General features: G+C 40.5%; 2 protein-coding genes across 14 annotated transcripts in view; both read right to left on the bottom strand.

Moving 5' to 3' along the window:
• The window catches only part of LOC120789773 (microtubule-associated protein 4), a 122,068-nt gene extending 103,786 nt beyond the window's left edge, over positions 1 to 18,282 (bottom strand). For 7 of the 8 annotated variants that reach the window (XM_040126761.1, XM_040126763.1, XM_040126766.1 and 4 more), the window contains exon 1: positions 18,175 to 18,282. The gene's annotated coding sequence lies outside the window, so the exon portion shown is untranslated. The other variant, XM_040126762.1, reaches the window with a different exon arrangement.
• A 1,627-nt stretch (positions 18,283 to 19,909) lies between these two features.
• kcnh2b (potassium voltage-gated channel, subfamily H (eag-related), member 2b) overlaps positions 19,910 to 26,595 on the bottom strand; it is a 221,154-nt gene continuing 214,468 nt past the window's right edge. For all 6 annotated transcript variants that reach the window (XM_040126771.1, XM_040126773.1, XM_040126772.1 and 3 more), the window contains one exon: positions 19,910 to 26,296. In XM_040126771.1, coding sequence (XP_039982705.1) covers positions 25,862 to 26,296 — 435 coding nt within the window. In that variant the 3' untranslated portion in view covers positions 19,910 to 25,861. The remainder of the gene's footprint in view (positions 26,297 to 26,595) is intronic.

Here is a 26,595-nt window from a genome sequence, read left to right as displayed (position 1 = left end):
AAAGCTCACTCTGTAAACCTTTGGGTCCCACCCTGCCTCACTAATCAATAAACGCACCCGGGGGGGGTCTACCTCAAACTGCATGTGTGTCTGTGTGTGAGAAGGAGAGACTACAAGAAGCAGAGATATCTCTGGGAAAAGTGCCATTACTCACATGAACACAAGTTCTCACACACAGCATGACCCTCCATCTCTGAGTTCACATGAAAGCGGAAGGAGGGCAGGGAGGCAAGAGACCCTGTCATCTAATACCTGTTCACACCCTCTAAATCACAACTCCGTGTACACCCACAGGGGAATCCTCCAACCTGTCATGTGGAGGTGTCATATCATAAAAACTCCTTACCAAAAATCTTGTGTAAACTGCAAGAACTATTAAATTATATAGACTTGTATGGAAGTTTAGCACACAAAAAAAAACATTAAACATTTTGTAAACTCTAAGGTATGTAGCAATTGTTTGACTGATAATGTCAGACAATAAAATGGCAAATTCCTTAGCATGACCATTTTTTTCCTGCATAGCTGTGTATGTGTGTGTGTGTGTGTGTGTGTGTGTGTGTGTGTGTGTGTGTGTCTGTGTGTGTCTGTGCATGCGCAGTGAGATCTGAGCTGTCCCCTAGTCCATCTGCCAATCGCACTAATCTGAGAGAGATGCTATCATTGACATTCCTAGCAAGCCATTCAGTCTATTTGACCAAGCCACACAATCACAGCACTTGTCAACACACTCTAACACAGACACAGAAAGAAAATGTAACACGAGAATCCTATGGATTCTTCACATGGAGCTAGCGACAACAAATGTTTAGGAGTTTAGCCCATAAAACAACTATTTAGTTAAGTTGGCCGAGAAGTCAAAAAAATTGTGGACTATAACTCAGATAAACCAAATTTAAGACATTCTTATCAAAATGTTCGTTAAGTTAGAGTTTAAATAATTTTAATAGTAATTTTAATATCTTTGCCTGATACTAAGTAATGTAACCAATGACTATTTAGAGCAAGTAACAAAGTTCAAAAAGTGTTGCCAACAGTGAATCTCTTTCTGCAGTTGAGCAGACAGCATCGTCAAAATAACGAAAAATTTTAAAATGATACCAGTTTTGACTTTAACATGAAATGGTAAAAGGACCTGAAGTATGGAACTGAGGTATTTTATTTAAAACATCCTCATACTCTGTCCTAGTGAGATCACACCTAAGCCTTCGGCAAATTCAAAGCATGTGTTTACAGCATTTCATCGTTTACAGAGAGACACTAAGAGAAAAAGGTATTTTACAATACTCTTACTAGTCTTTTAGATCAGGAATCTCGTAAAATATCACTGATATTCACTGACATGTGAAGTGGTATAATGTTGGTCAGTCATTTTTTGACCCATTATTTCAAAAATGCAGGTGACAGTTTTATAACCTCATAATTTCAGTAACAACCCTCAGAGACTTTCCCACATAGTGAAAGTTTCACTTGGTAATGCAACCCCATTCAGAGATCACTATAATCCAGTGTGTAAAATGAAGCTACATCGATAATTATGGATTTTGTTCTGATATAAATGTAAAGCAGGATATCAGTGTGCACATTCTCTGACACACCCAACCACACACACCCATTCAATATAACTTGTACTCAGAGACATAATCTCTGACACCTCTAAATAGCTGAGCATCAGTTCACATTTTAACCCCTAAGATGACTGTTCCAGCATTACACAAACTACATGCTAACATGTTGACACATTGCTCACACAGACTCACTCTCTCATGCACACACACACACACACACACACACACACACACACACACACACACACACACACTAACACACGGTTGTTTATGTAAGAAGATGGTGGTACGTTCACCATCAGACTATACGACTACTAATAGTACCATTAGTGATGAGACCCTGATGACAGACAGAGAGGCAAAGAACAAGACAGAGAGACAGAGCCCACAGGTCTCTGGTTTATCTTCAAATACAAGGAGTGGCCTAAAGCCCCAGGGAGGTAGGTGTGTGAGTGTAATAGACAGACAGACTGTGTATTGTAATTAGTCTCAGGAGGTGTACAGGTGCAGTTCAGTGATCCTCTGTCACTCACTATGTTGAGACACTGGAAAGTGTGTGTTTGTGTATGTCTGTTTGTTTCCGTGTGTGCATGAATGTCTACAGCTCCTGTGAAAAGGTGCAGTTACAGAGCTAAAAAATTAATTGCCCTTTTCTGTGTTACATTATACTCAGGTACTTTCCTGCTTTCAAAAGCAGGAAAGTACCTGCCCCAGGTCTAAAAATTGCTCTGAAAAAGTCCCTGTTCCTGAGCTAAGATTGTCCAATTGCTTTGCAGTGTTAACAGTGTCAACAAAAACTATAATGAAAAATACTTGTTGCAGACCCTTCTTCCACAATTAACAAACATATTACGACAAAATATAGAGTAACCTATCAAAACAAAAACTATGACAAAAGTTATATTTAAGATAAACAATACTTTGAAAGACAGCTGAATGGACAAATTAATAATTACTGTAGTTATTTCACATATACCTGCTTTCATCTGTGGAATCACGCATTGTATACTTCTGATTAGTAAAACAGTATCTTGGCAAAAAAAACCTCACACAATATGCAGACGACACACTGTTTGACCTAAAATACCGTATCTCTCTTTACTGTAGCTGCTTGACCTGAACAGGCAGAACAACTTGTATTTCAGTAATGTTGTTTGTCTGCCAGTAATGTTAGCAGACGTTACTGATTCTTGGAAGGAAAGTAACAGATGTACAGTATATGTACCTGTCACTTCTGACGACAGCTGTAGCCTCAGAATGCTCTTAAAAATGTACAAATTAGACAAAAGTTTCAGTAATAAGACCTGGACGACAATGTCTTTTTTTTTCCAAATATAAGTTGACTAAAACAATAATCAAATCACTAACATATGACTAAAACTATATTAAATTCAGGAGCCACTATTTACATTGTGGCACAGGATGGAGCAAAAATAAATAAATAACAAAAAAATAACAAAAACGTACAGAATTTATTCAGAATTCATGGAATAACTGTTGTTGCTGATATAAACATAAGCAATTACTAGTTCAGACAAAAACTTTCTTTATTGCCTTTTTAATGCTTCCTTTTACAAGAGAAGTCCCTAAAAATAATTCATGAGTCGTGTTCCTATTTGGTCCAAAGAGCTCAAGCTTGAATGAATGTGAGTGAGTTCGTGTTCATTTGACAGTCCCTCGGATACACAACCAAAACCAGTATTGCTTCTACACATGGGTATGACGGATCTGACTGACACACGAGCGATACATGCAGGTAGACAGAAATGGACAAGAGTCACAGACCATAAATACCCAATTAAAAATATGCTCTCTCTTCGAACTTTGTTCTCAAATTTCCTATATTTGCAAACAACAAACCCACATACAGACGTGAAGGTGACGGTTGATGCACTTATAAAAGATGTATACTGCATAAAAGGGGTCAGAGCAGAGAGGACACACACATTCTTGGAAGCATGTTACATAAAAAGTGATGGCAGCCAGGCTAAAGTGAGTGTTTTTTAAGAGTCAGAAAAGCAATGAAGCCAAAAGCGCGTGCACACACACGCACACACACACACACACACACACACACACACACACACACACACGCACATACACGCACGCACGCACAAACACACAAGGTGAATGATGGTTGCTATATTTAAACAGGAAGCTTAAAAAAGGTCAAACCATGTGTTGTCTGCATACTGTCACAGTTTATGGAGGCTTTATGTGGCCCCACTTGATGCCTCCCATTTAGGAATGATAGATGACATGGTGTATAAAGTCATGCCTGATGCATCCATCTGCACCAGCAGGCCATTAATAGTGACAGAACTTTTAGCGGAGGGGTCTTGGTCAGGTCAGAGTCTCATTTTCCAGCTCCTTAACTACTATACAGTGTTGCTTGTGTTGACCCTAGGCTAGGAACACAAATACTTTGTACAAATGGGCTGATCAATGTCCTTGCTGTGGTGCACAACTATAAGTGTTACTATGGTGTGACCTAAAATCCCTAATAATGACCTAATTCACAGATACACATAAGTAAGTCTGCAGCTGTCTGCCCCCAGATTAAGAATGATAACAACTTCCGAGTACTTTTTATCTTACTTGAGTAGGTGTTTGCAACAGTGTGGGTAACAGGTAATAAATTAACTCACTCACTAGGTTGAACTGATTGGGATTGAGTGTAAAGTAAGTTAGAGCAATAACTACACATCACTTCTTAACACTTACTATAGTACCCCAAAATTATTGTCATGCTTGTGATTTTTATTTATATAAAAATTGTACTACAAGAATTATCAAATTATGTTGTTACAATGCTACAGTGACAGTGACTAGATAAAGGGTGTCGGTCACATCTAGCCAACACCTGTTCCATTTTATGAGGTCATTATCATTGTCAATATCAGAAAGGTATGAGAACGAATCAGAATTTTTAGGATAAAAGTGATTAACCACTCTATAAATAAAGAAATCAGCTACTCAAAAGGTGGATGAACCAAATGATGAGTCAACCAGTCACATGGTAAATCAGTGACATGAAAACACAAAACTGTATCTAAGATTCATATTGGTTCAATGTTTTAAAGGCAGGGTCCAATGCTGCATTTATATGGAGTTCTCATGATTAGAGCTGATGGAAGACAACGATAGGTCAAAAATAGGAAGCAACCTAATGTGCTCACTACAGTAGGTATTCATTTTGAGCTGGGCTGCTGCATAGCAATCACGATGCAACACACACACTCGCTTAGACAAATTGAAACCTCAATTTTCATGCTGCCATCAATCCTGTTCCCCGGATGCAACACCGGCAGATGAAGCTGATGTGACTCGGATGGAAATAGACTGATGACTCACTGAAGCAAAGACTGCACACAGTCCTGGAAATGTGTGTGTGCTCAAACACTGGCTATATGTGACTTTAGCATATGCTCATGAGTTTGTGTTGGACAGAGAATGATAGAAAATGTTAGATGTTGTATGTACATTACATAAACGGTACAGAAACTGCTTACAGGTCTTTCTGGTGCAGTTTTAGACCTTCACATTAAAGGAAGTGAGTGCATGCATGTGTGCCTCTACCATATGGACAAGATCATTATGCAACAGCATAGCTTTTATGCGATGTACCACATATATTACAAAATGAATAGTATGTCATACATAATGCAGATGAATAATGCAGGGGCCATGCCAGTCTTTAAGGGCTTTCCCAATTAATTGGCAAAAGAATTGACAATTTTTGCTTTCAGTTGAACTGTGCCTCTCTCTCTGTGTGTGTGTGTGTGTGTGTGTGTGTGTGTGTGTGTGTGTGTGTGTGTGTGTGTGTGTGTGTGTGTGTGAGAAAAGTACACAGAGCCCTGCTTTCCTAATCAGTGGTGATGTAAAACCATGAGAGCCTCCATAATCTGTAAACCACCCAATTGCCAAGGAGAGAATGAGAATAGGAGGACAGGAGGAGAGGAGAGGAGAGGAGGCAGAATGAGAAAACAAATGAAAGCTATATCGATCCTCCGATAGAAGAAAGAGATGTTGTTAAGGAGCAATGGGAGGGGTTTGACAGGAGAGGGGAGAGAATTGTGGGTGAGGATGCATGAGAACGATGGAGTGAAGAAGAGTGAAGGAAAAGAAAATGAATATAGGTGACAGATAAAAAAAAATAATAATAATAATAAAAAGACAGATAATATGAATTTTTGGTGAATTGTCATGAAGAAATGCTAAATAATGAAAAGATTTCACTCCCGAAATTGTACAGTACCAAGTATACAATTCCAAAGGTTTTTTTAATACTGGTATATTACGAAATTCAATTGAAATGCATATGTTGGGTAAAAAGGCACAAGCTCTGCATTTTAAACAGATGGTTTTTAATTTCATAGTCCAGCAGTTCCTTGGTTGGTTGTTTGGATGTTGGGAAATGTCTGAAAGGACATGGACATGGATGGACAGTATCTGCGACCTGCCAAAAACATACAATGCCAGGTACAAGTCCTTGTTTGTAAATCACAGCTGACAGTGAAAGGAGGGCGTGAGGCTCTACCACAGACCCAGCATTTCAGTTGTTAAAATGAAACTCCACGGGGGACTCTTTCTTCCTGCCAATATTCAGCCCATTTCCCTATTTTAACCTTGTCTGACTGGCAAGGATGCAAGTCCTGTATTGGTGCAAATCCTTTTTCAGGTCTGAGTGCTGGCCAATTTTGTTGAAAGGACAAGATTCGTCAGATTTCTTCAGAAAGTGTGTTTATTCTGAACAAATGCATACACTGTAATTCATGTTGTATTTTTTTTTTGAACTGTTAAAATATTTAAAATGATAAAAATATAGTTAAGTTTATGTTTACTCATATAAACACAATAAATATACTACATCCAAACACACTTATTTGACAATAAGATAGAAGCAGCACAGAAATGGAAAGGGAGAGATGTGTGTGTTGTGGATCAGTGAGTGTCCTCCTCATCTGCTCCTATCCTAAGAGTCTGTGTGTCTTTGATGTTTGGCTTTATTCACAGAGCTCCACTTTAGGTAATGTTAATATGTGCCCTGTATGTGTGTGTGTGTGTGTGTGTGTGTGTGTGTGTGTGTGTGTGTGTGTGTCCTGCCCTCTCACATCCACAAAGTGCCTTGATGGAACTCACAGTGGGCCTGTTTGAGGGCTAAGTGAATGGGCTAGTGTTTGACCGTGTGTGTGTGTGTGTGTGCGTGCGTGCGTCCGTGCGTGCGTGCGTGTGACATAGCTGTCTTCTAGTCCTAATAGCATTACACAGGACTCTTAGGACATGTTTGCATAATTCAGCGCTTGCTGTATCCCATTAGCATGCACTTTGGAGAGCAGACAGAGAGAGAGACAGACAGACAGACAGACAGACAGACAGACAGGTCGTCTTGTCCACACCCTCCATCATTCCCTCCCCTCTCCTCCTGCTCCTGTTCATTTTCTCCTGCCTTCCTCATCTCTTCTGGCAAGGGGACACAGCCTCAGTGATTGAATGAATTCCCTGTATGGTGTATGGTCTCGCCTACACTCTCTGAAATACACACAGACACAGTATTTCTTTGGGAACTATGCCCTATTGTTGCAGAACGAGGCTTTACACATCGCAGTGGAATGCAAAGCAGCACAAACGCACACGGTCACAGACTTGCACACAGAGGTCAAACTCTAATCCCAAAACCAACACTGTCACACACAGGTAGTGGACACACACTCATCCAGGGTATTCACTAATGTGTGTATACACTGCAGCTTGGTCTGCTGGCCCAATACAATAGTGGCTTCTATATGACCAAAAAAGTAGTTCTCTGCCCTGTTACTCATGAATGTGACCATGAACTTTAAATGCTTCACATTCCTGATGTCTGTTCACAGCTATTTGGGAATGTTTTTCGTTTTTTCCACAAGCAACATCTCCATTTATACTCATATTCAAATATGACAGAATATAATATTATATATATATATGTGCGTGTGTGTGTGTGTGTGTGTGTGTGTACATATATATAGTAGCACCAGACCTGTTCAGGGCAGCCCTGCACACCTGAATATGAGTCTCACAGAGAACTTTAATCACATACGTGTGATAAATGTACAGGGTTAGAGAAGGGATAAGAGCCCTGTGGTATGCAAGCTGTATGCAAAGATAATATATCAGCAACTAAAAATGTGAAATCATCTTCCACCTTTCCACCTGGAGTTTAGAGGAACAAACCGTAACATGCAAAATCCCCAACAACCCCTGGACAAGTGTCAGAGAAGCAGCGCACATTTCTCTCTCTTGTGGATAATTCACAGTGGTGGAAAAAAATGCTGACTTGCTCATACATGTAACCTCAGCCTCGACCTAGCAGCTGGCACTGAGGAACACTAATGATTATTCTGCTGTGAATGTGGTCAAACAGTAAGAAAAAGCATACAACCAAGAACTGAGACTTTATTTGGCTGAAATGCTGATCGGACGGCTCGACTGACTATTTCTGTACATAAATTCATTTCCGTATTTATTTATTTTTTACTGACACAACTACTGCTGGTTTCTGCAGCTTATCTCCTGGTCTGCAGGGTTTCTGTGTTTGTAGTTTCACTGCTGTCTCAGTTGTTATCTTGTTGTCAAGCATTCTGTCTCAGTCAAACTACTTTCCCTCGACTGTCTTTTTCTTTGTATTTCGACCTTTTGATGTAATGTGAGATGGGTCTCTCTGGCGGATTCTTTGAATTTAGCATTAAAGATGCACTGCTACGTGTTTAAGGCCTTTTCAATATTATGTGCAGTTAAATTTAAGGCTAATTAAACATCCAAAATCAAGAATAGATTTCCAGTTTAAAGCTGATGAAAGCATTGAAACTATTAATGAGCAGTAAACATAAAAGGACGACAGGAAATGAATTCTTCCTATTAGGTACTGTTTGTATAGTTAACTAATACTGACAATTCCAAAGAATTCAGGATTCCCTGCCTTCCCTTGTCTGAAACACAACTCTTCACCATATTCCTCCATCTACCTATCCATCCATCTGTGTGACATCCATCTCTTCACCCTGCTGCATCACTTCCCAGCAGGGCTGATTGGCAGTAGTAAAGCCTGGTTGCTGACACACTGGTCCAGCTGCTACTGATGTGAGAGGGGATTACAGCAACCAGTTCACTCTGTGCCATCCCTTTCTTCCTCTCTGCCCTCTGTCCCTCCATCATTTCATTCATTCAATCCGCCACTGTCACGCAATCTCAGACTCCACCCCTCCAGCCCCACCACAGACACACACACACACACACACACACACACACGTACGTTACACATCTATGTATGTGCTCACACAGAATAGCGCAGATGGACACATCTGTGTTTGTCTGGCTGCCTATGAGACACAGTGCCATCAGAAATCCACATGATAAATCACCATGATTTCTGATGGGCTGTTGAGAGAAAAAAAGTCCTACCATTTCAAATAGCTGATAACTTGATTTAAATTGAAAATAATCTGTCAAATTGTTTGTCATTTGTCACCCATCTGTACACTACGTATATTTACAAAGTTAGAACTATTATCATTTGTAATCTTTGCATACACTCTAAAGGCAGAAAAAAATTACATTGTTGACTCTGGTTAACTGCAATCAATTGGGGATTGCTCAACTCCACAATTTGGAGCTAGTGCTGACTGTTGCCTCAACATGTTGCTCATCTTTCACCATGATACATATTAAGTATAAAACATGTTAATACATGCTGAAGAAAAAGTGAGTGTGTGTTTAATGTGAATTCAGACATTCAGTCAGTTTATATGATGATCCGAGGTCACATTCTGGAGGCCAGAGGGCATGCAGATTTAAGGATATGTTGTTATTTTTGATGCTGGCACACCTGCGTTGAAAACAGCCAAAAATTTAATGGAAAATCATTTAATTTCGATGGAATCGCCACAATCAGTGGATTCACTCTAAGGTATACTTCAAATTTGTTGAACTTCGACCTGAAATTTGCACCTTTGACCACCTTGACGATGTTTGGGGGGGATATGGAGAGCTGGAGAGTCCAATAATATGCCACGAATAGGCCATATTATCTACAATACACACACAGAATAGCGTTCCCCTCGTACCACGACCACGGGTACTGTTACCCATCGTAGCCATAAGTAGTACTTCTTCTTCTTCACTGCCTCAGTCTGTCCCTCCCTGCAGCCTGCACTCTCATCATCAGTCGATTCTGAGTTGGGACCTCTCGTTGGCTCTCCCTCTCCACCAGCCTCCTCCTCTCTCTCCTCATTTTGTCTTTTAAAATAATCAGCTATAGACTGCTTCATCTTTGGACCACGGTTACAGCTAAATGGACTGTTTCACAGATACGCACTGATGATGAAAGTGCGTGGTCACATATGCAACCATTTTGGCCTGGAGCCCTAAACTGCATGTTACAGAAAAGAGAGAAAGCAGCTTGGGGAGCTATTGTGACTTACTAGAGCTAGATTTTTTCTGGCTGGCCAGTGTGTTAGAGGTTGAATTGCCAGCTAACTAGCTTAAAGAGTACTCTGTATGCCTCCAAACCTCTAGAACCAAATATTCCACAAAGACATGCAGATAAACTTTGCTGTGCCACTTTCTCATGTGACTGGGTGTTTATGTTTGATAAAAGAATCAAATAAAGCTTTATTGACTTAGCTGGACGCAATTTTATATTTTAAGCTTGGAAGCTTTAATCCAAAACCTGTGGGGTGCCACATTTTGCGCATCTTATTTATTACCATACAAAGGTTCTTATCAGCCCTGTGTGCTGTAGGTCTAATATACCTACTAATGTCTCCTAGGGAGAGTTTATTTTACTTTACTATTATTATTCATTACCGCAAATAATTTTTAATAACTGAATAATCATTTAAGTGTTTTATAAAGCAAAAAAAGCCAAATATTTGCAGGTTCCATCTTCTCACATGTCAGGATGTGCTGCTTTTGTCTGTTTTTTAATGGGTCTAATGGTTTTTTTTAATGGGATATTTATTCAGATTTTGAACTGTTGGTCAGACAGACAAACGAATTTGAAAAAGTCTCCTTGGGCTGTGGGAAACTGGGATGGACAAAGACTGAACCATTCATTGAGTCATTAACAAAAAAATCATTGTAGTTCCAGCCATAGATTGACTGGCATTCCCTTTGCAAACAGATGTAATGGCTGCTACACTGACTTAAGATAAAAACAATAATCAGTGATCAATAATTCATTAAAAGACAGAGGTAAACCTAAGTCAAAGTGTAGGTTTTCCTTTCATTCCTCTCACTCTCTGATGAGAAAAGAAGAGCATTTTTTTTCCTTTCTGAACTTATACCTGATGAAAGTTATTTTTGGATATGATACAGCACTGCCCAAATGAATATTCAAAAATTCACTTCCCTCAAAGCGATTCTTAACACTAAGCCCATACAGCATTAAAAGACAACAACTCATTTGACGGTGACGCCAACCTAACAAGTACCATGTGGGGCTTGGACAGAACTGAAACAATGGCCACGACCTGGCTATCACCTAAACTACAAGCTTGTCTGCCAGCAGACCTTGCTGAACGTTCTGAGAGCATACATACAACTTCATTAATTGCAAACTTCTGACAACTGTGGAGAAAAGACAAAAGCCGCTGATTTGCACTTTAACTGATGCTTTGGTGGAAAACAAATCAATCACAGCCACTACGGTTCAGGGAATTCAAAGTACTGTAATACAATCATCTTCAAGGAATCACCAGTTTTTACAGCCTTATTGATTTTACAGTAAGCAACATAAAATGTTTCACAGATCCACTGCAGGGTCAACACTGATGTAAAATATTACTGGCAGTACTGGAGCTTTTTACCACTGTGTTGTTGTGTATTGATCACCTCCAATCATAAATGCTTTTCCTGGATCAAGGTGTCTTGTACACATGGTCTCACACATAACATTTAGGTCAGCCAGTCCTATACAGTTCACACGCAATGACCACAGTAAGAGCATAGACAAACATCTGTCTAACAGGGCCGGGAAACACGGCTGAGTACAAGATGTGGTTATTTTCCTATTTTTCAGACACACCACATGGAAAATGTAAACTAAATCTAAATAATCAAACTGACTTTCAGTGCTATGACCACCATCTATGAACTGTGCTCCAGTGTATATTACATCAGACAAAACAAAAATGTGCAAAACGATTTCAAAGGCTGATTTTTAAACTTACTTTTAAATTAATTAAAATTGACTTAAAATAATTCATATCAACAGTAGAATTTGTAAACTAATAAATAATATATTATTATACTGATAACATTGATAAATGATTATTGAATAATTGTCCACTCTCTCATGCTGTATTGATTCTGATGCTACAAGAAGGAAACTGAATACATCACCTTGGCATTTAGGAAACTGTGATGTGATAGTTTTCACTATTTTCTGACATTTTATAGACTGAACAATTAATCAAGAAAATAATCAGCGAAATCAATAATAACTGTTAGTTCCAATATGCCTTAACATTTAAAAATACAGTGTCCCACCTGTGGGACGCTTTGGCTTTTGTAGCACTACTCAAGGTATGTTTTGGCCTGTACTAGGTTGCGTAATCTTCACACAACAACATTGTTTGAAAGTTCTAAGTCTCCTATCTGTGCAAAGCATTTTACGATCCCCCTTATCACTGCAGCTGTTGACGCAGAATTGGTTCAGACTTGGAGCTATGGTTCCAAAGTTTTTTCCACACAAAAGTTAATACTATAAGCCTTATATTCCTTTTTTATGATAAAAAAATAGGCAAGGCAAAAAAACCAACAAACTTACATTTCTACCATGTTTGTGCCACAGTAACATTGGTTTGGTATCTCTTATACTCATTCTGAGTTTTCTGGTTGTAAAAGTTAAAGAGCTACCTCTCAAGGAGACCAGGGTGAGGAATCAAAGGGTTGAAGAAGGGTTTATTTTGAGTGCATTATTCTCAGACTTATGCACAAAAATGGGAGTGTCTGTTAAGGGGTTAATTAAAGGGCTCATTGGATCATCAAACAGCATCTAAAAGACTCTCCCCTTCCACTTTTCTGACAGCAGACTTGGGGGGCTGCATCCAACAAAAATTTGGCAGGGTTTGAACTTCTCTTTCAAGTACGGCTGAAAAGATTTGTCGATTAAAAGATCGCTAAAAAATGAATCGACAGGTATTCTGATACTCAAGTAATTGTTTTGCATTATTTTTTTGAGAAAAAATTCAAAATTCTCTCGTTTCATCTTCTCAGATGTTAATATTTTGTCTTTTTTAGTCTTCTACGATAGTGAACTGAATATCATTGGGTTTTGGACTGTTGATAAGACAACATGACATTTGAAGACATTACCTGAGGAAATTGTGATGGGCCTTTTTGACCTTTTTATTGTATTTTATTGACCAAACAACTAATTGACCAATCAAAAGCATATTTGACAGATTCATTTATTATGAAAATAATTGTTGCAGCTGCACTCTGGACCACATAGTATAATCATCATGCAACTTGGCAACTGACGCTGAATATTCCCAACATCCAAGCTACAAATACAGTCTAATGAGGAGACGGCACCTGAGGAATCAATAAATGGGATGATGTCTGAAAATTATTCATGAGATAGGTGGCAACTGAGAAGAAAAACCAGTCGTGTCCAAAAAAAAAAAAAAAAAAAAAAAAAAAACGGAATGTATTGCTTATTACGTTTGTAGCTTTCGCAGAACTGTGGAAGCATTATCATGTAAGGATAATAATCTCAGACTCAGTCTCAGACTAAACTGCCCTCAGCAGCAGCATTGGTTGGCAGCACAGGAGTAAATGGATGATGGATTTCCTCTGCTTTCAGACTCCAACAGAGGCTGGGGTGAAGCAGCCTGGTGACCTTGAAGAGAGTGTCCTGCTACAGTCGGGACAACCCTGACTATGGAGCCCAGGTCAGCTTTCCTACACCCCAGTGTAAACCTCTTTTCTGACCTGTAAAACCCCCAAATAAGCTGCAATACACAAGGTCTCATAAGTGCAAAGAATCTTCTCAGACATAGTTTAGGATGATTTATGATGCTCAGGGATTGTGAACAGAAATGAGGAGAGTGTGTGGGTGGAGAGCAAAAAGACAGAGTCAGAGGCTCTCAGATCCAGTCAACTGAGATTCCAGAGCCTGTGAAGAATTCGGGATCTCTCCAACTGAGTAACTCTAGGGACCTGTCTATTCTTTTAAATACTTCCTCACTTCCTTCCTTCCTTCTCCTCCTACTAGGTTTCCTGACTCACCCCTTCCTTCCATTCTCATTTTGATTAACCTGACAAATTTTATTACATTTTTATGCTGCAAAAGATGTATGTCACAACCAATTATGCTTTTGTTCATTGCCTAAATAGTTATTATATTGCCAGTTTAATCACTTGTCAGTTACGTGTGCATGGCCAAAAGTCACTAGAGGCCTGGATTAATACTGTAAATTCATTACCAATGGCCTAGAACCATTGGCCTAGAACCATTCAGTCAACTTTCCATTTTTAGGAAGCTACCATGAAAGTTAGATATTTAACATGTAAGTTTGAATTTCTTTTCTTAGCCAGAAATAAAAGCCACACTAGCAGGTGCTCTAATATACCAAAAGTTTCCTGAAGGCTCACATACTAAATGGGTCACTTCATAAGTATGTAAAGATCAATCACAAGACTGATGTCCTTTTCATTTTTGGCATCAGTCAACCCAATGAAACTAGAAAAAGAAAGTAGAGGGTCATTTCACTCTGTGTTTTGACATTTCATATCATTTTTGTCCTGCATATGGAACGAACAGAAGGAATAATTTTAAACAGAGTAAAACTCCAAGTTGCATTCTTTTTGTGCGCGTCATATTTCGTTCTGCCTGGTGTCAGCCAGGTTCAGCCCTTTATCTGTTTGCTCCTCTCCTACCCTCTGTGCTCACATATACATTCATTTAATAGAGCCGTATTCCCGATAAAGCTGTTTTCTGTTTCTGTTGTCAGACACCGGAACATGTATGAAATGACTCATACACACGAGTAATCACTTGTATAACATACTCAGTATATATGAATTAAACCTAAACTACATACTGTACCTCAAAGATCTGCATGCTGTGCCTCCTAAACATGTGTTTTAGTAGTGGCTCCACACAGTCAGTCAGTATACATATCAAACCACACTGACATTGAATACAGTTACAGGTTTCAAGGCAGTGTGCTGTATTTTCTTTCACTTTTAGTTTCTATGGGCAACCTAAAGATCAACCATTACTCCAACTCTACACTATGCTCCCTCTACAAAGCTTACTTTTCGACATTAATGTCCGACATGACATTCTGGCAAACGTGCATATGTATGTCGCAGTGGCTACAACATTCAGCAGGCTATGATTAAGTCCGATTGCACTTTTGCAGTGCAGAACACTGAAAAGTTTTTCCCAGAATACAAAATTGTCAAAAACTCTAAAACTACTGAGATTGAAATTTGATATTGGCAAGAAGCTGCTGAGCATTGAAGTGGGCCAGCTAAGGAAACACTGGTAAAAGTTTAGTGCACTGACACCGTTGTACTGTAGTAGAAATTGAAGAGCTGAGCTGATGTATTTATAAAATAGTTAGGAAATAAAACAGATGGTCTTCTTTTTGAGACGTTTTCTTAAGTGGAAATATCTGCTCTTAATGGCGCCAGTCCTGCTGCAGTGTTTCTAGAAAATGGCTGCAGTAAATGCTTCTCAGGGCCGTGTCGCGTCTCGACAGGAGTTTCAACAGTACAAGCTCCCGACTTTGCATCCAAAGTAGCACAACTGCCTCCACCATACAGAACAACACCGAACAGTAGACGGAAAAGAGACACAGTGTCAGAAAACTGCACTCCCTCGAGGAAAAGGTTTTGAATATTAAAAATCACTTAACTTCACTCAACACCTACAGAAACGGGGCTTCCACAATACAACTTTGTTTTAATGAGCTAATGTATGCATCCTTCAAAATTGGAGCCTCTGGTAGAAAGGCCTTTTTATTTTGACAAGAAGTGTTTCTGCAGACTCACTCTCTGTTCTTTCCTGCCCAGCTTTGTGTTTTCTCTCTAAAGACAGGCCAACTGGGAGACTCACAGCTGAGGGCAAACAGAAATTTCAGGTGGGGTTTGATCTCTGGGTAGCAGAACACGTGTTTCACCACTCTTTCATCTCTGTATATTGTGAAACTTTCGTATCACATACCGCATCTGCTCATTTCGGCAGCTCGGTAGAAAGTCGGTATGGCACTGACTGACCCTTGTGACCTGTTTGATAACTGTCAACCCCTCAGGACTAAAACCTGATCACTTTGGCGGGCTTACAGTGAAGCAACAAGCAATGGGACAGTTTAGGGATGTGATTGGATCAGGTCCATAATGAATTCAGGGCCTTAGATCAGTCCCACCTCTTATTTCCCACTCAGTAATCTGGCTGTGGAGGATTGAAGAGTAATCTGGATAGAAGTAGGCAGACAGGGAGGGAGGGAGGGAGGGAGAGGGACAATCCTCTCTGCTGTGAGTCCTCTCTATAATGTCGATTTCTGTGGCAAAATGTACCACAATGTTCGAGTGCAGGTGTCAACAGTCAGATGGAACAATGCCCGTGTTAGACCATCTGTGTATCAGGGTTTTAATGTGCTTATGGCTTTTGGGGATCATCAACACTTCAAAGCAGAAAATAAAGTCTGCAAATCAATATTTTTCATTCAACACAGAAAACTTACAGAATCATATCTCTAATAATAGCAGAGAAGGTTTTGCTGTTCTTGTGGGTAGCATTTAGAACTGGGTGATGATCTTATATAACATTAAGTGCAATCATATTTTGCTAATATGATCTAATCATGTTGTCCAAATAAATAATCCTGAGCGCACTGGTATCAAAAAGTGACAAAATTCTTTGGTCAAATTTTGTTTTATGCAATTCATAGCAGTGGAACACAATTCATCACTTTGAACATCAGTTGGAGTTGACGAAAAACAATCTTAACTAAATGATCACTTATTTTCTGGGGCTTTCAACCACACTTCACAGTCTTCGAAACGAAAATGGACTTTGTCTGGTTATTACAGGCAAACTCCTTCATGACTGACATATTTACAACTGCGCAAACATCATCCACTGATGAAGACTATGAGATGCATTTGCAAGCCATGGAAAAACAGAGTACGAGGACTTTCAATACAACAGCTCAACCGTAAATTCTACTTTCAGAAGGATTATATGTTCAGTTTTGATCGACATGGCCAAAAAGGTATTAATTCAACTCTATGTTTATTATTGAGACTGTAGTTAGTGATCGTATTGTACTGGACTGCATTATACCAAGAGGTGTTTCTAATTTTCTGACCCCTCACATTTGTAAGTGTGTTGGGCAAAACATTAGAGACATATAAAGCAACGGAGTTCAACACCAATGCAAACTACAATGCCAATAATGAACACATATAGTAGTTAAATGATTACCTCTCTGACGCTGCCAATCAAAACTGAGCATTATTGTCTTTGTAAAGATAGAATTTATAGGAGGGCTGATGTGTTGGATTGCATGAATATTTAACAGGTGTACCTACTAAGGTGGCCATTGAGTGCATCTGATACGAGGATCATCATTTCAACTCATGAGCCCACCCAAACAGCCCATACCACATATGTATACCCCAGTGTAACCTTGTAATGGCCGCAGGTATGCTGAGGGAACTGAAGAAAAGGGAATAACTGAAAGGCTTATCTTTGTGTCTCAGCAATCTCACAAGCGGCCAGTGGTAAGTAATGATCAGGGCCACAACAGCAGCGGCAGCAGACAGTAGGGGAGTATCCCTGTGGCTCCTCAGATTTGATTTGTCATGGAGCAGGATGCAGTGGAGAAGAATACAAGCTACTACTAACCCAGCCAGTAGTGGTGATGTTACTATGATATGGAACATGGGAGAGGTCAATGCACGCACTGGGTTAAGTATTTAGGGGTCGGCTACAGTGGCTATGTAATCTAAACACGGTGCACCATAGGTGGTTTTGCCGTTCAGTCCTGGAGTCCTTCTCACAGACTGTATATGAATGGACAGATCCGACACAGACCCGAGCTAGCTTGCACAGCTTTCCTCCTGTCCGCTGTGACAGTGCGACTTCACCGTGCGCACCCACGCTGCCTCCAGCGTTGCCGGGGATAAACGCCGCAGCCACCCACGTTCGGCTGCACGCGAGCGACCCACCTTAGTCGTAAATATGACGGGCGGGGGGGAAGGTGAAAGTTTGTAGCAGGTGGTGGCAGCGAGGCGTTCACGACAGCTGCTGAACAACTGCTTTCGGCCGAGTGTTCACGGAAGGGCGAGTGCATGGCTACCGCGCACTCAAGCCCATACCTTCGAGAAAGGACGAGTTTCCGAGGAGCACCTGAAGGCAGCAGCGTCCCACACCAGCCCACCTTCGCTGTGATGCGCGCTGTGAGATCACTCATCCAAAAATCACCGTCATGTCACTGCCACAAAGCCTCCGGCTGCCCTGCCCACTCACTCCACACTCACTGCAAAACAGACGCCCTTCCCGCACACGGCGACTACAACACAGCGTTCATATTTCCGTTCGACTCACCGTTAGTTGTCTGCTTTTTGACAGTTTTGTCGGGAGTCTCCGAGCGTCGCTGTCAATGCTACGATCCGCCCACCCAACAGTGCACTCCGCTGGCTGCAAACTAACGTGCTCCACCCCGGAGAGGCTCTGCTCCAATCACAAATCGATAACGCTAACGGCCTCAGGTTTTATCCAATTAAATCGAAGCTAAGCTCTGGGTGACAGGGATATCGCCCAACCACAGCTTTCAAACCCTATGCAGACCCTTCGCCCTCGCTAGATGCACTTTTGACAGACATCCTGTACGTACAATGGAGAAGTTTGACTCCTTTTACGGGATGGTGCCGGTCCAATCGTCGGGGGGGGCTCTGGATACGGCCACGGCCTAGGAAGGCACCCCGATACCACCTAGATCACTGAAATATCACCGTTAAGCCAGGAATTCTGGTTAAAAGACAGAGACTCCAGCCGTAAAGTGTAAACCACCCGAGTACATTCCCATGTATTACAGATGGAGCGGGTACATGTAAACACGTCGGGAGACGTTGGGACATTTATTCTTTATTCATCTTGGAGTAAAATAATAAGAGCTGGATGTTGCTCCCCCTGACACAAACGCCTAAAACAAACAGTGAGGTTTATAAATTGGATTCCGGCTTTGATCACGGCGGTTTACGACGCATATGTATCCAGGTTACATGTTTACTATGACGTAGTGAGCGAATTCCTGCGGCCACCGACTTTCCCCGCATGGATGGTGGGGGGGGTTAATTTCAAAATGGTTCGACCTCACATAATTTAGGTTTATAGTGACACCTTGTGGCGAATAACGGCAAACATCAGTTACAGTTACCTACAGGCACAGGGGTTGCTAAGAGGACCTCGCTGGCACACGAGCAGAAGCCTAAGGGCTCAGGGGCCCCAGAGCCGGCGCCAGAGCCCCCGCGTTCTGAAGAGTCCGCGGGGCTTGTTTGCTGGAAAGGAAGAGGTGTGGCAAGTAGGATGGAGGGCCCTTTACTGTGTGTCTGTGACCAGACGCCCATGCCTTTAGCTCCGTTTCAGTAACACGTCGGAACGTTTCCTACGTGTTCATTTCTTTCACTCTAAACCTGTACAACACTAAAATAATATACTAATCTTGCTTAAGATGTCGAAGAGAATGTTTCATCTTTAACTTTAATGAGTTATGGGATCAGTTCATCTTCTACTCACTTAAGTATTCACAGTAACAGATTTTGACCAAAAGTGCCCAGACTTTCTCATGCCACTGTATTCACGTGCAAGATTTAAGGAACTAATGTCATTACAGACTATGATGACGTTTAGGCATGTATGTTCATAAATGTAGAGTTGAATGGAAGAGGTTATAGAAAAAAAGTTGCTGCTATAAAATATTATATTAAGATGAATTGATGGATTGTTCAGTGTTGTAATTGTATGGGTTTTTAAAATTCCATTATGGATTTGTGACACAGTGAGACTGTGGCCTTTTCTCGCTCTTAAAAAACATGATTAATGTTTTTCAGACAGAGAACCCATGTGGTTCTTTGGGGCTAAACGAGAGCGTGAAGAAGATGATGCAACTTTCCAACAGTTAATGAAGTTACAGTATTTCTGTTTTAAACGGTGCCGTTAAATGTCATAAGAATCATTCAAACCACAATGATTTTTGCTTTAAAGAGGTTTATTGAAAGAAATATTTTGAAATTTTATAAAGTTCAACCATTGATAATGCTATCACACAATCAGAACCTGGAGCTTCACCATTTCCCCATCTAACTTTCTTCAACATTTGATATGAATATTGTATTGTGAGCTTCTAGAAGCACTCCATTGGCCACCCCACTATTATATCCCTATGGTTAAGTCAGTATTCCAGGGACTGCCATAGAGTACACACTATTAAAAAGATTTGCTATTTTCAAAATATTTGTGAGAGGCTTTTGGGGACATAACACAACTCAGTACTTTTCAGCAAAACGTGTTAAAGATATGCCATTGCCAACAGATTTTCCTCCTGAAAAGTACGAAAGATGTGGTCCAAAGCTGCACTCAGATGTGTTGAGAATAGTCATTCTTCAGCGTGTAGCTCATCCTAGCAGGGCAAAAGCAGAATTTGTAATATTTTAGGTGCACTTGATTTCACTTCCAAGGCAGAAGTGAAAACATGGCCCGAAAAAGGTAAATCAACTGCTCTTTGATATATGGGAAACATTTAATAGTTCTGCCCAGGACTGCCACACATGCATCATTCCTTTACAGTAGTTTGCAACCAAAGATACAAATATACAATATAATATTGTATCATCTAGCATCACTGTATTTGCAGCTATTCAGTACCCCTCTCTTCCATGACTTGAAAGTAGTATGTATATATATGTATCTATAAATATGACTCTCCCGTATCCCGGAAGAATTCAGTGTTTCACTCTACACACAGTTTGCAAGCATACAGCAAAAATCAGCTGCTTTGCACATCAAAAACATCTCATTGCTGGATGATTTTCAGTGCAGCATGCAAGTAAAAATGTGCACAATATTAAAAGTCTTTAACTTCATCACCCTCATCAACTCTAATCATCCTCACCGTCATCATCATATCCATTTTTACCATGGACAGCTTTATCAACATCTTGTTTTCTCAATAAGGTGATTATTTTAATAAGAAATTAGAGCAGACTTTATTTATTTAGTATATTTCCTCTATAGTGTTCTGCATTTCAAAGCATGCCAAAGAAATTTTTCAGTTTCTGCATAGTGCTGGCTATACGAGTGCCAAAGAGTTTGTTTTCCTTCACAAGTAGTAGAAGTTGGTATGTACAGGCGAGGAGTGACAGCAGATCTAGTGTTGTGTAAACGGTACCAAACCCCCCCTCCCCAAGTGCTCAAAATATCTACAAATACAGGACCCTTTTGTTTTGGAACTCATAGAAAGTTGAAAAGAGCTGAAAAAAGCTCAGCAGTATGGGAGAGCCATTAAGGGAGCTGTGTCTGTGTCTGTGTGTGTGTGTTTAAGTTTGCAGCTGTAAGTGTAAGCTGAGTTTTTAAGTTTGTGTGTTTCAAAAGGGGAAAAGTACTCTAACCTCCTTAAATTCCCCCCACCCCCACAAACACACCAATTCCCTTATCCCCCAGGGATTTTTTTTTTGTCAAAGTGCACCCTCTACTGTTATAATATGCACTATGCATTACATAAATGCAATCTCTAGCACTGAATATTCCACTAAGGTGTACTGTCACATACAAGGTTAAAGAAGAAGAGTCGACAACATCCACATTCTAGCTTTGAGGTCATAGTTCTGAATGTAAAGATACAGTTCAGGCCACTAGGTGACTGTTATTGAACACTAACAAAAACACTTGCTACAGTACGTGAGATGGCGAGGAGACCTCACTTCTGAAAATCAGTACCTCAACACTGCAAAAGAAAAAAAAAAACGATTATAAAATAAATAAATAAACCTGGTTCACTGGTAAATAACTTCATGTAACGCCAGCTTCACTTTCCGTTTACTGGATACTTGTAGTAAAGTGTAATTTATTATGGGACCTTGTTCCTGGTGACGACAGGCAGGGACTGCTGGTGAAAATTGACTAAGGGTGATGGGTGTGTCAGTGAAGTAAACCAAATAAAACAGAGCAACGAGCAGACAGGGTAAAGTAGTAAGTGGAACTCAGTAGATTTGGTCAGTGTCAGCTTCGGACATCCATGATGCAGAACGGTGAAAAGGGGATTCCAGCAACTCTGTATCCCACTCAAACAACAACACAATAACATGTTGAATCACTGTTCATCTGAAAGCAGCTAGAGTCAATTTTTACTTTACAAACCACCCTCCCCTTAGCAATAATTGTCTGGGTTTAGGTCTTTCAAACCATCGTGATCACACCCCAAAATTTATTTTCAAGTCACTGTAAAAATATCCTTGGTTGAAGTTTAAAATCAGATAATCCAGCCGCATCTACAACTTCAATTTAAGTCAAACTATAGCTTTCAGATAATCTTTTTTTCCTTAAACGTCCTAAAAGAGTTGAATGATACGTGAATTTCAAATTTCAGCAATGACCCTTTGATACAGCGTTCACTTGCTTGGTTTCGATACTAAAGTGCACCTGTACAAAGCGTGACATTAGCTATGTACATACAGACACACAGTCCAATTGCTGCACAGGCAAATAGGCAGATGTTGACAGTGGGTTCATTTTCCTTGGCCTTCCTTTCCAGGACATGTGCACAATGAATACTAAATGTCACATCGTTATTAGTAGTGATTATAGGAATAATGTGTACCGATTCCCAAGCATTTATACACATAAATATTGAATAAATATCAAGAGTGGTTGCATGAGCGTAACTTTCAGGATTATGAACATAAAAACACAGGAAATGGGAAGAAACATGTTTATACAGCAAACCTTGATCCACCAAACGAACTCGTCAGTAACCCAAGACAAAGTGGTAAATCATAGTAGGTACAATCCACAGGCAAACAAAATAATCCTACAACCAAATTAATAAATTAAATAGCTTAGACCAGCAAGCAGCAAAATACAATCTTCGCAATTCTGCATTAAAAGGTAATTCCACCAAAATCAAGGTTTAGAATGTTGCTCTTTTCTTTCTGATTGATCGGTTTTGAGTTCTGAGACCACGGAAAATGAAACCCGTGCCATCAGTAACATGTTCCTGAGTCTTTATTAAACATCTACACTGTTTAAAAAATAAAGTGCTAAACATTAATGGATATGGTTAAGCTGCTACAATTCTTAACTGTTTAAAGGACTATTGCACTTCAAGAGGCTTTCCCTCCTTTGTTATGACTCTCTTGTGGGTACAGGAAAGGGTCTATCTTTATAATTTTGTTTCAGGGAAGACAATTTGAAGATGGCATAGGTTTTTATTTTCCTTCATCTTGAGAAGTCAAAACAACAACTGGTAAAAAAAGAAGATTCCGTGGAAATGACCATTTAGGCAGAAAAAAAACCTCAGTCATTTCAGTTCAGCTCCACTGTAAAGGGTTATCAGTGCACCTGCTCCTGTAATTATTATGTGCATTTCCACCTGCCCTGAGGTATCTGGGTAAACTCCAGACTGTGCCTTTACATCTTCTTAACAGTGGCACCACTACACCTTGATCATTTCCTTCACCACCTTTTGAAATGTATAGATCACCTTACCATAAATCCCAGGGGGAAAAACTCTCTCAAAATGCATTGGATGGACATGTACCTTTCCAAGTGTTAAACTTCTGACTGTCAGATTGTTTTATATTAAAACATTATATCAAAACTTACTTTCAGGACCCTTGTTCATATACAGTAATTCTTAGTATACAAGGAGTACCAGTGTCCGGATATTATTTCATTCAAAAGGAACAAACCCTCCTTAAAATCTTGTGATCTTCATCCTACCCACTGACCAGCTACAGTAGGGCCGAAGTCAAAGGAATAAAACAAAGGAAATCCTCTCATCCGGTGGCTGCCGACGTGTTGCGCTACTTTGATAAAGCACAACCTTCCGCTGAGGTGAAATAATTTTATGTAGGAGTCTTGGACCAAAGATGTTTGGAGTATCACTTCTACAACAATACTTTCCTGTTCTTGTAAAGGGGTTACTTGGCAGGTGCCTTAAGGTACTCCCTATCATATAGCAGGCAGACCTAATACAGTTACAGCACTATGCCAAATGAAACCTGAGCAATGATACGTTTTGGAAATTTGCAGCAAACTTTAACAACAAACTGTAATACTGGATTCAGGTGGGTGGCAGTTTAAGATGTAAACTGCCACCCACCTGACCAGGGCAGTGTGATGGTTTAAATAGCAAATCAGTTGGTGCATGCTTCTTGCCAGTTTGCCTCTGTACTTGCTGCCTTTCTTATTTAACCATACTCGTAAAGAGGTGGTTCGGTGAAGTAATCACCATATGTGGATGAGCATCTTCACACCTCATAATCCTTCTGTCATTTTTCTGGTGGCCTGCTAACAGTTCATGACTTGAATTTACAACTACTGTAGTACTGAAATTTTTTAAATGTACTTTGATGACCTACATTGTAAAGGCTTTTTATTTGTGCTGTCTAGATTCAAAATACAAACACTGAAGCTGTCATTTGCCTGTTTAAACTAGACATCAAAATCAGTTTGGGGCCAAAAGAAAACAAACTTGTCCTAAACATTAGAATGCAGTGACCCTCTACAGCGTGTGAAGCAAACATACTGTGCCATGCTCTACAGACTGAAAGACAAATACGAGGACGAACACACACATAAAAAGCTCTGCACCTGAACTTATCACACCCATAATAAGATTAAAGCGCACTCACTCATCTCTTCTTGCCAGTGTTTGCATATTGTACTGTACATAGAATAATGGCGCAATCGGCTGGTCATTGTAAACTGGCAAACTTGTATATTTACGTATCACATGACAAACTTGTATGTACACGGTAAAAGCGTTCTGGGTACTCGCTCAGGTGAAAAAAGTAAGGACCAATGAAATCTGAGGTAGCAAATTCAACTATGAAAAACTGGGATCACTCAACCGTTTCTCCCTCATGCACGTGCTTTAATTCCATTGTAGAAATCAAAGCAGGCGAGTATCGTGTCGCTGCTGACTTTATCGATTCATAGTATTTGATAATAAAACACAACTTCTCTGCTTCTCTAAAAAGTCACAACTCATAGCACATGAACTCAGCAAACTGGGATTTCCTGCTTGTTGAAATATTTAGTTAGCTGTTTTTGTGGCACTGTTCTCATGTTAAACTTGTAAGTTTGCCAGTTTACCTGTTTGTGACACTGCCTAAGCATGCCATGTGTTCTTCACTCACTAGCAAATCTGTACAATGTTTGTGATAGGGCAGTTGATATGTTTGTCGAGAAAATTCATGGCTTTTAACCCTCCAGTTCCCACCCCTGAGGTGCAAACCAGCCAATCCAGTGTGCTCTTGGGAAGGGGGGGCCGGTAGTTCCGCCTCTTGGGGCAGGACATCAGGGGGAAGGAACCAATGAAAGAACGGGACAGCCGGTTTCCTGTTAGGCCAGCTAACACTACAATTTACCAACCAGTTTGTGAGTTTATCGGAAGCGCCGCGGACATATAGAACGGATTAATAATTATATCAATAGGATTTTCAGTGCAAGACATAAATGGCTACTTGTTTCGTCACTATTCTGTACGATGTTGTCTTTGCTTGTTCTTTCAGTCATCCAACACTGGATACAGCAGTAAAGGGATTGTCAGCAGTCGTTTATGTGTGTAAAGTAGTGTCACCCTTAGCGGATGACTGAGAGATCCAGACCAGATTGATCCGGGTTGACCCGGAAAGTTGTCATTAAGAGGCAGAGCTCTTCTCTGCTGTGTTTGTGGTTTTGGTTAAAGGTTTTATTGTTGTGCAGTTCAGAAACCTCCGGATATTTCATGGGGATGGGGGGACATAAAAGAGAGAGGCCTCAACCCTTTCCATGACCGCCCCCTTGGCTTCTGTCTTAGCCATGTGACCCTACTTGAGAGTTTCATGGTGAAGATACAGTAGCTGGGTGACCTAAAGGGTTTTGGTGGAGGTACAGGAGGTGCCTCCTGATCTCCAAAGTACTGTGTGGACGGGAAACAAGAGGATCTGCAGGACAAAACATCACATTCATTCACTCTCTCTCTCTCTCCCTCCCTCCCTCCATCCCACATTCCTACCCCTTCACCTCTTCCTTAGCTCCCCCCTGGGTCGGAGCTGTGTCTCTGTGGTGTCCGTGAGTCCAGAGGTGTCTGTGGTTCTTGGAGGGACAGCCTCCTTTGAGTTTCAGGATCCAGCAGAGACATTCTTGATCCAGCCGCTGGCCCAACCCCAGCCACAATACATACATCTGATCCAAAGTCTACCCCTGCTCTTGAATTTGAGCCCACTGCTGCCGTGCTCCCTAATTCCAAACCTGAACCTGAAACTGAACCTGAAGCTACTACTGGCCCTAAAACAACCCCAGCCCCAGCTCCCAGCTCCAGCTCCAGCTCCAGATGCTGTCCCAGGCTGTCGAGTCTAGAGGGGATGAGCTGGCCCTGGCTGGTGTTGATCAGAGAAGAGTCCTGGGCCTGCAGAGAGTCAAAAGGCTTGGCTGGCAACTCCTCAAAGTCCTGGGAATCCAAGATCTGCAGGGGGGGGGAAACTGAGAGGTCAAAGGGACCAACTACTATGATGCTATTTCTTATCATCGGTATTCACAAAGAAAATGTCAAATATGAAAATCCTTTTTATGTCCTCTGTGTACTGTGGTATACAAAACATATTCAGTTAAGGAAATTTTAAACCAAAACTTGTTTTCTTTGTGCCTGGGTGCTGTGACAAATAAACTATTACCACAATTGCTGTGATTATAATTGTCTGATCTGTAAATGGATTTTAATGAGGTTGGAGATCATAGGATAGAGTTCATTGTTTATATAGTTTT

Source organism: Xiphias gladius, chromosome 5 (assembly GCF_016859285.1).
Source record: "Xiphias gladius isolate SHS-SW01 ecotype Sanya breed wild chromosome 5, ASM1685928v1, whole genome shotgun sequence".
NCBI classification, from domain to species: domain Eukaryota; kingdom Metazoa; phylum Chordata; class Actinopteri; order Istiophoriformes; family Xiphiidae; genus Xiphias; species Xiphias gladius.
Note: the sequence above shows the minus strand (reverse complement) of the source record. Positions and strands in the feature narration are given on the sequence as shown.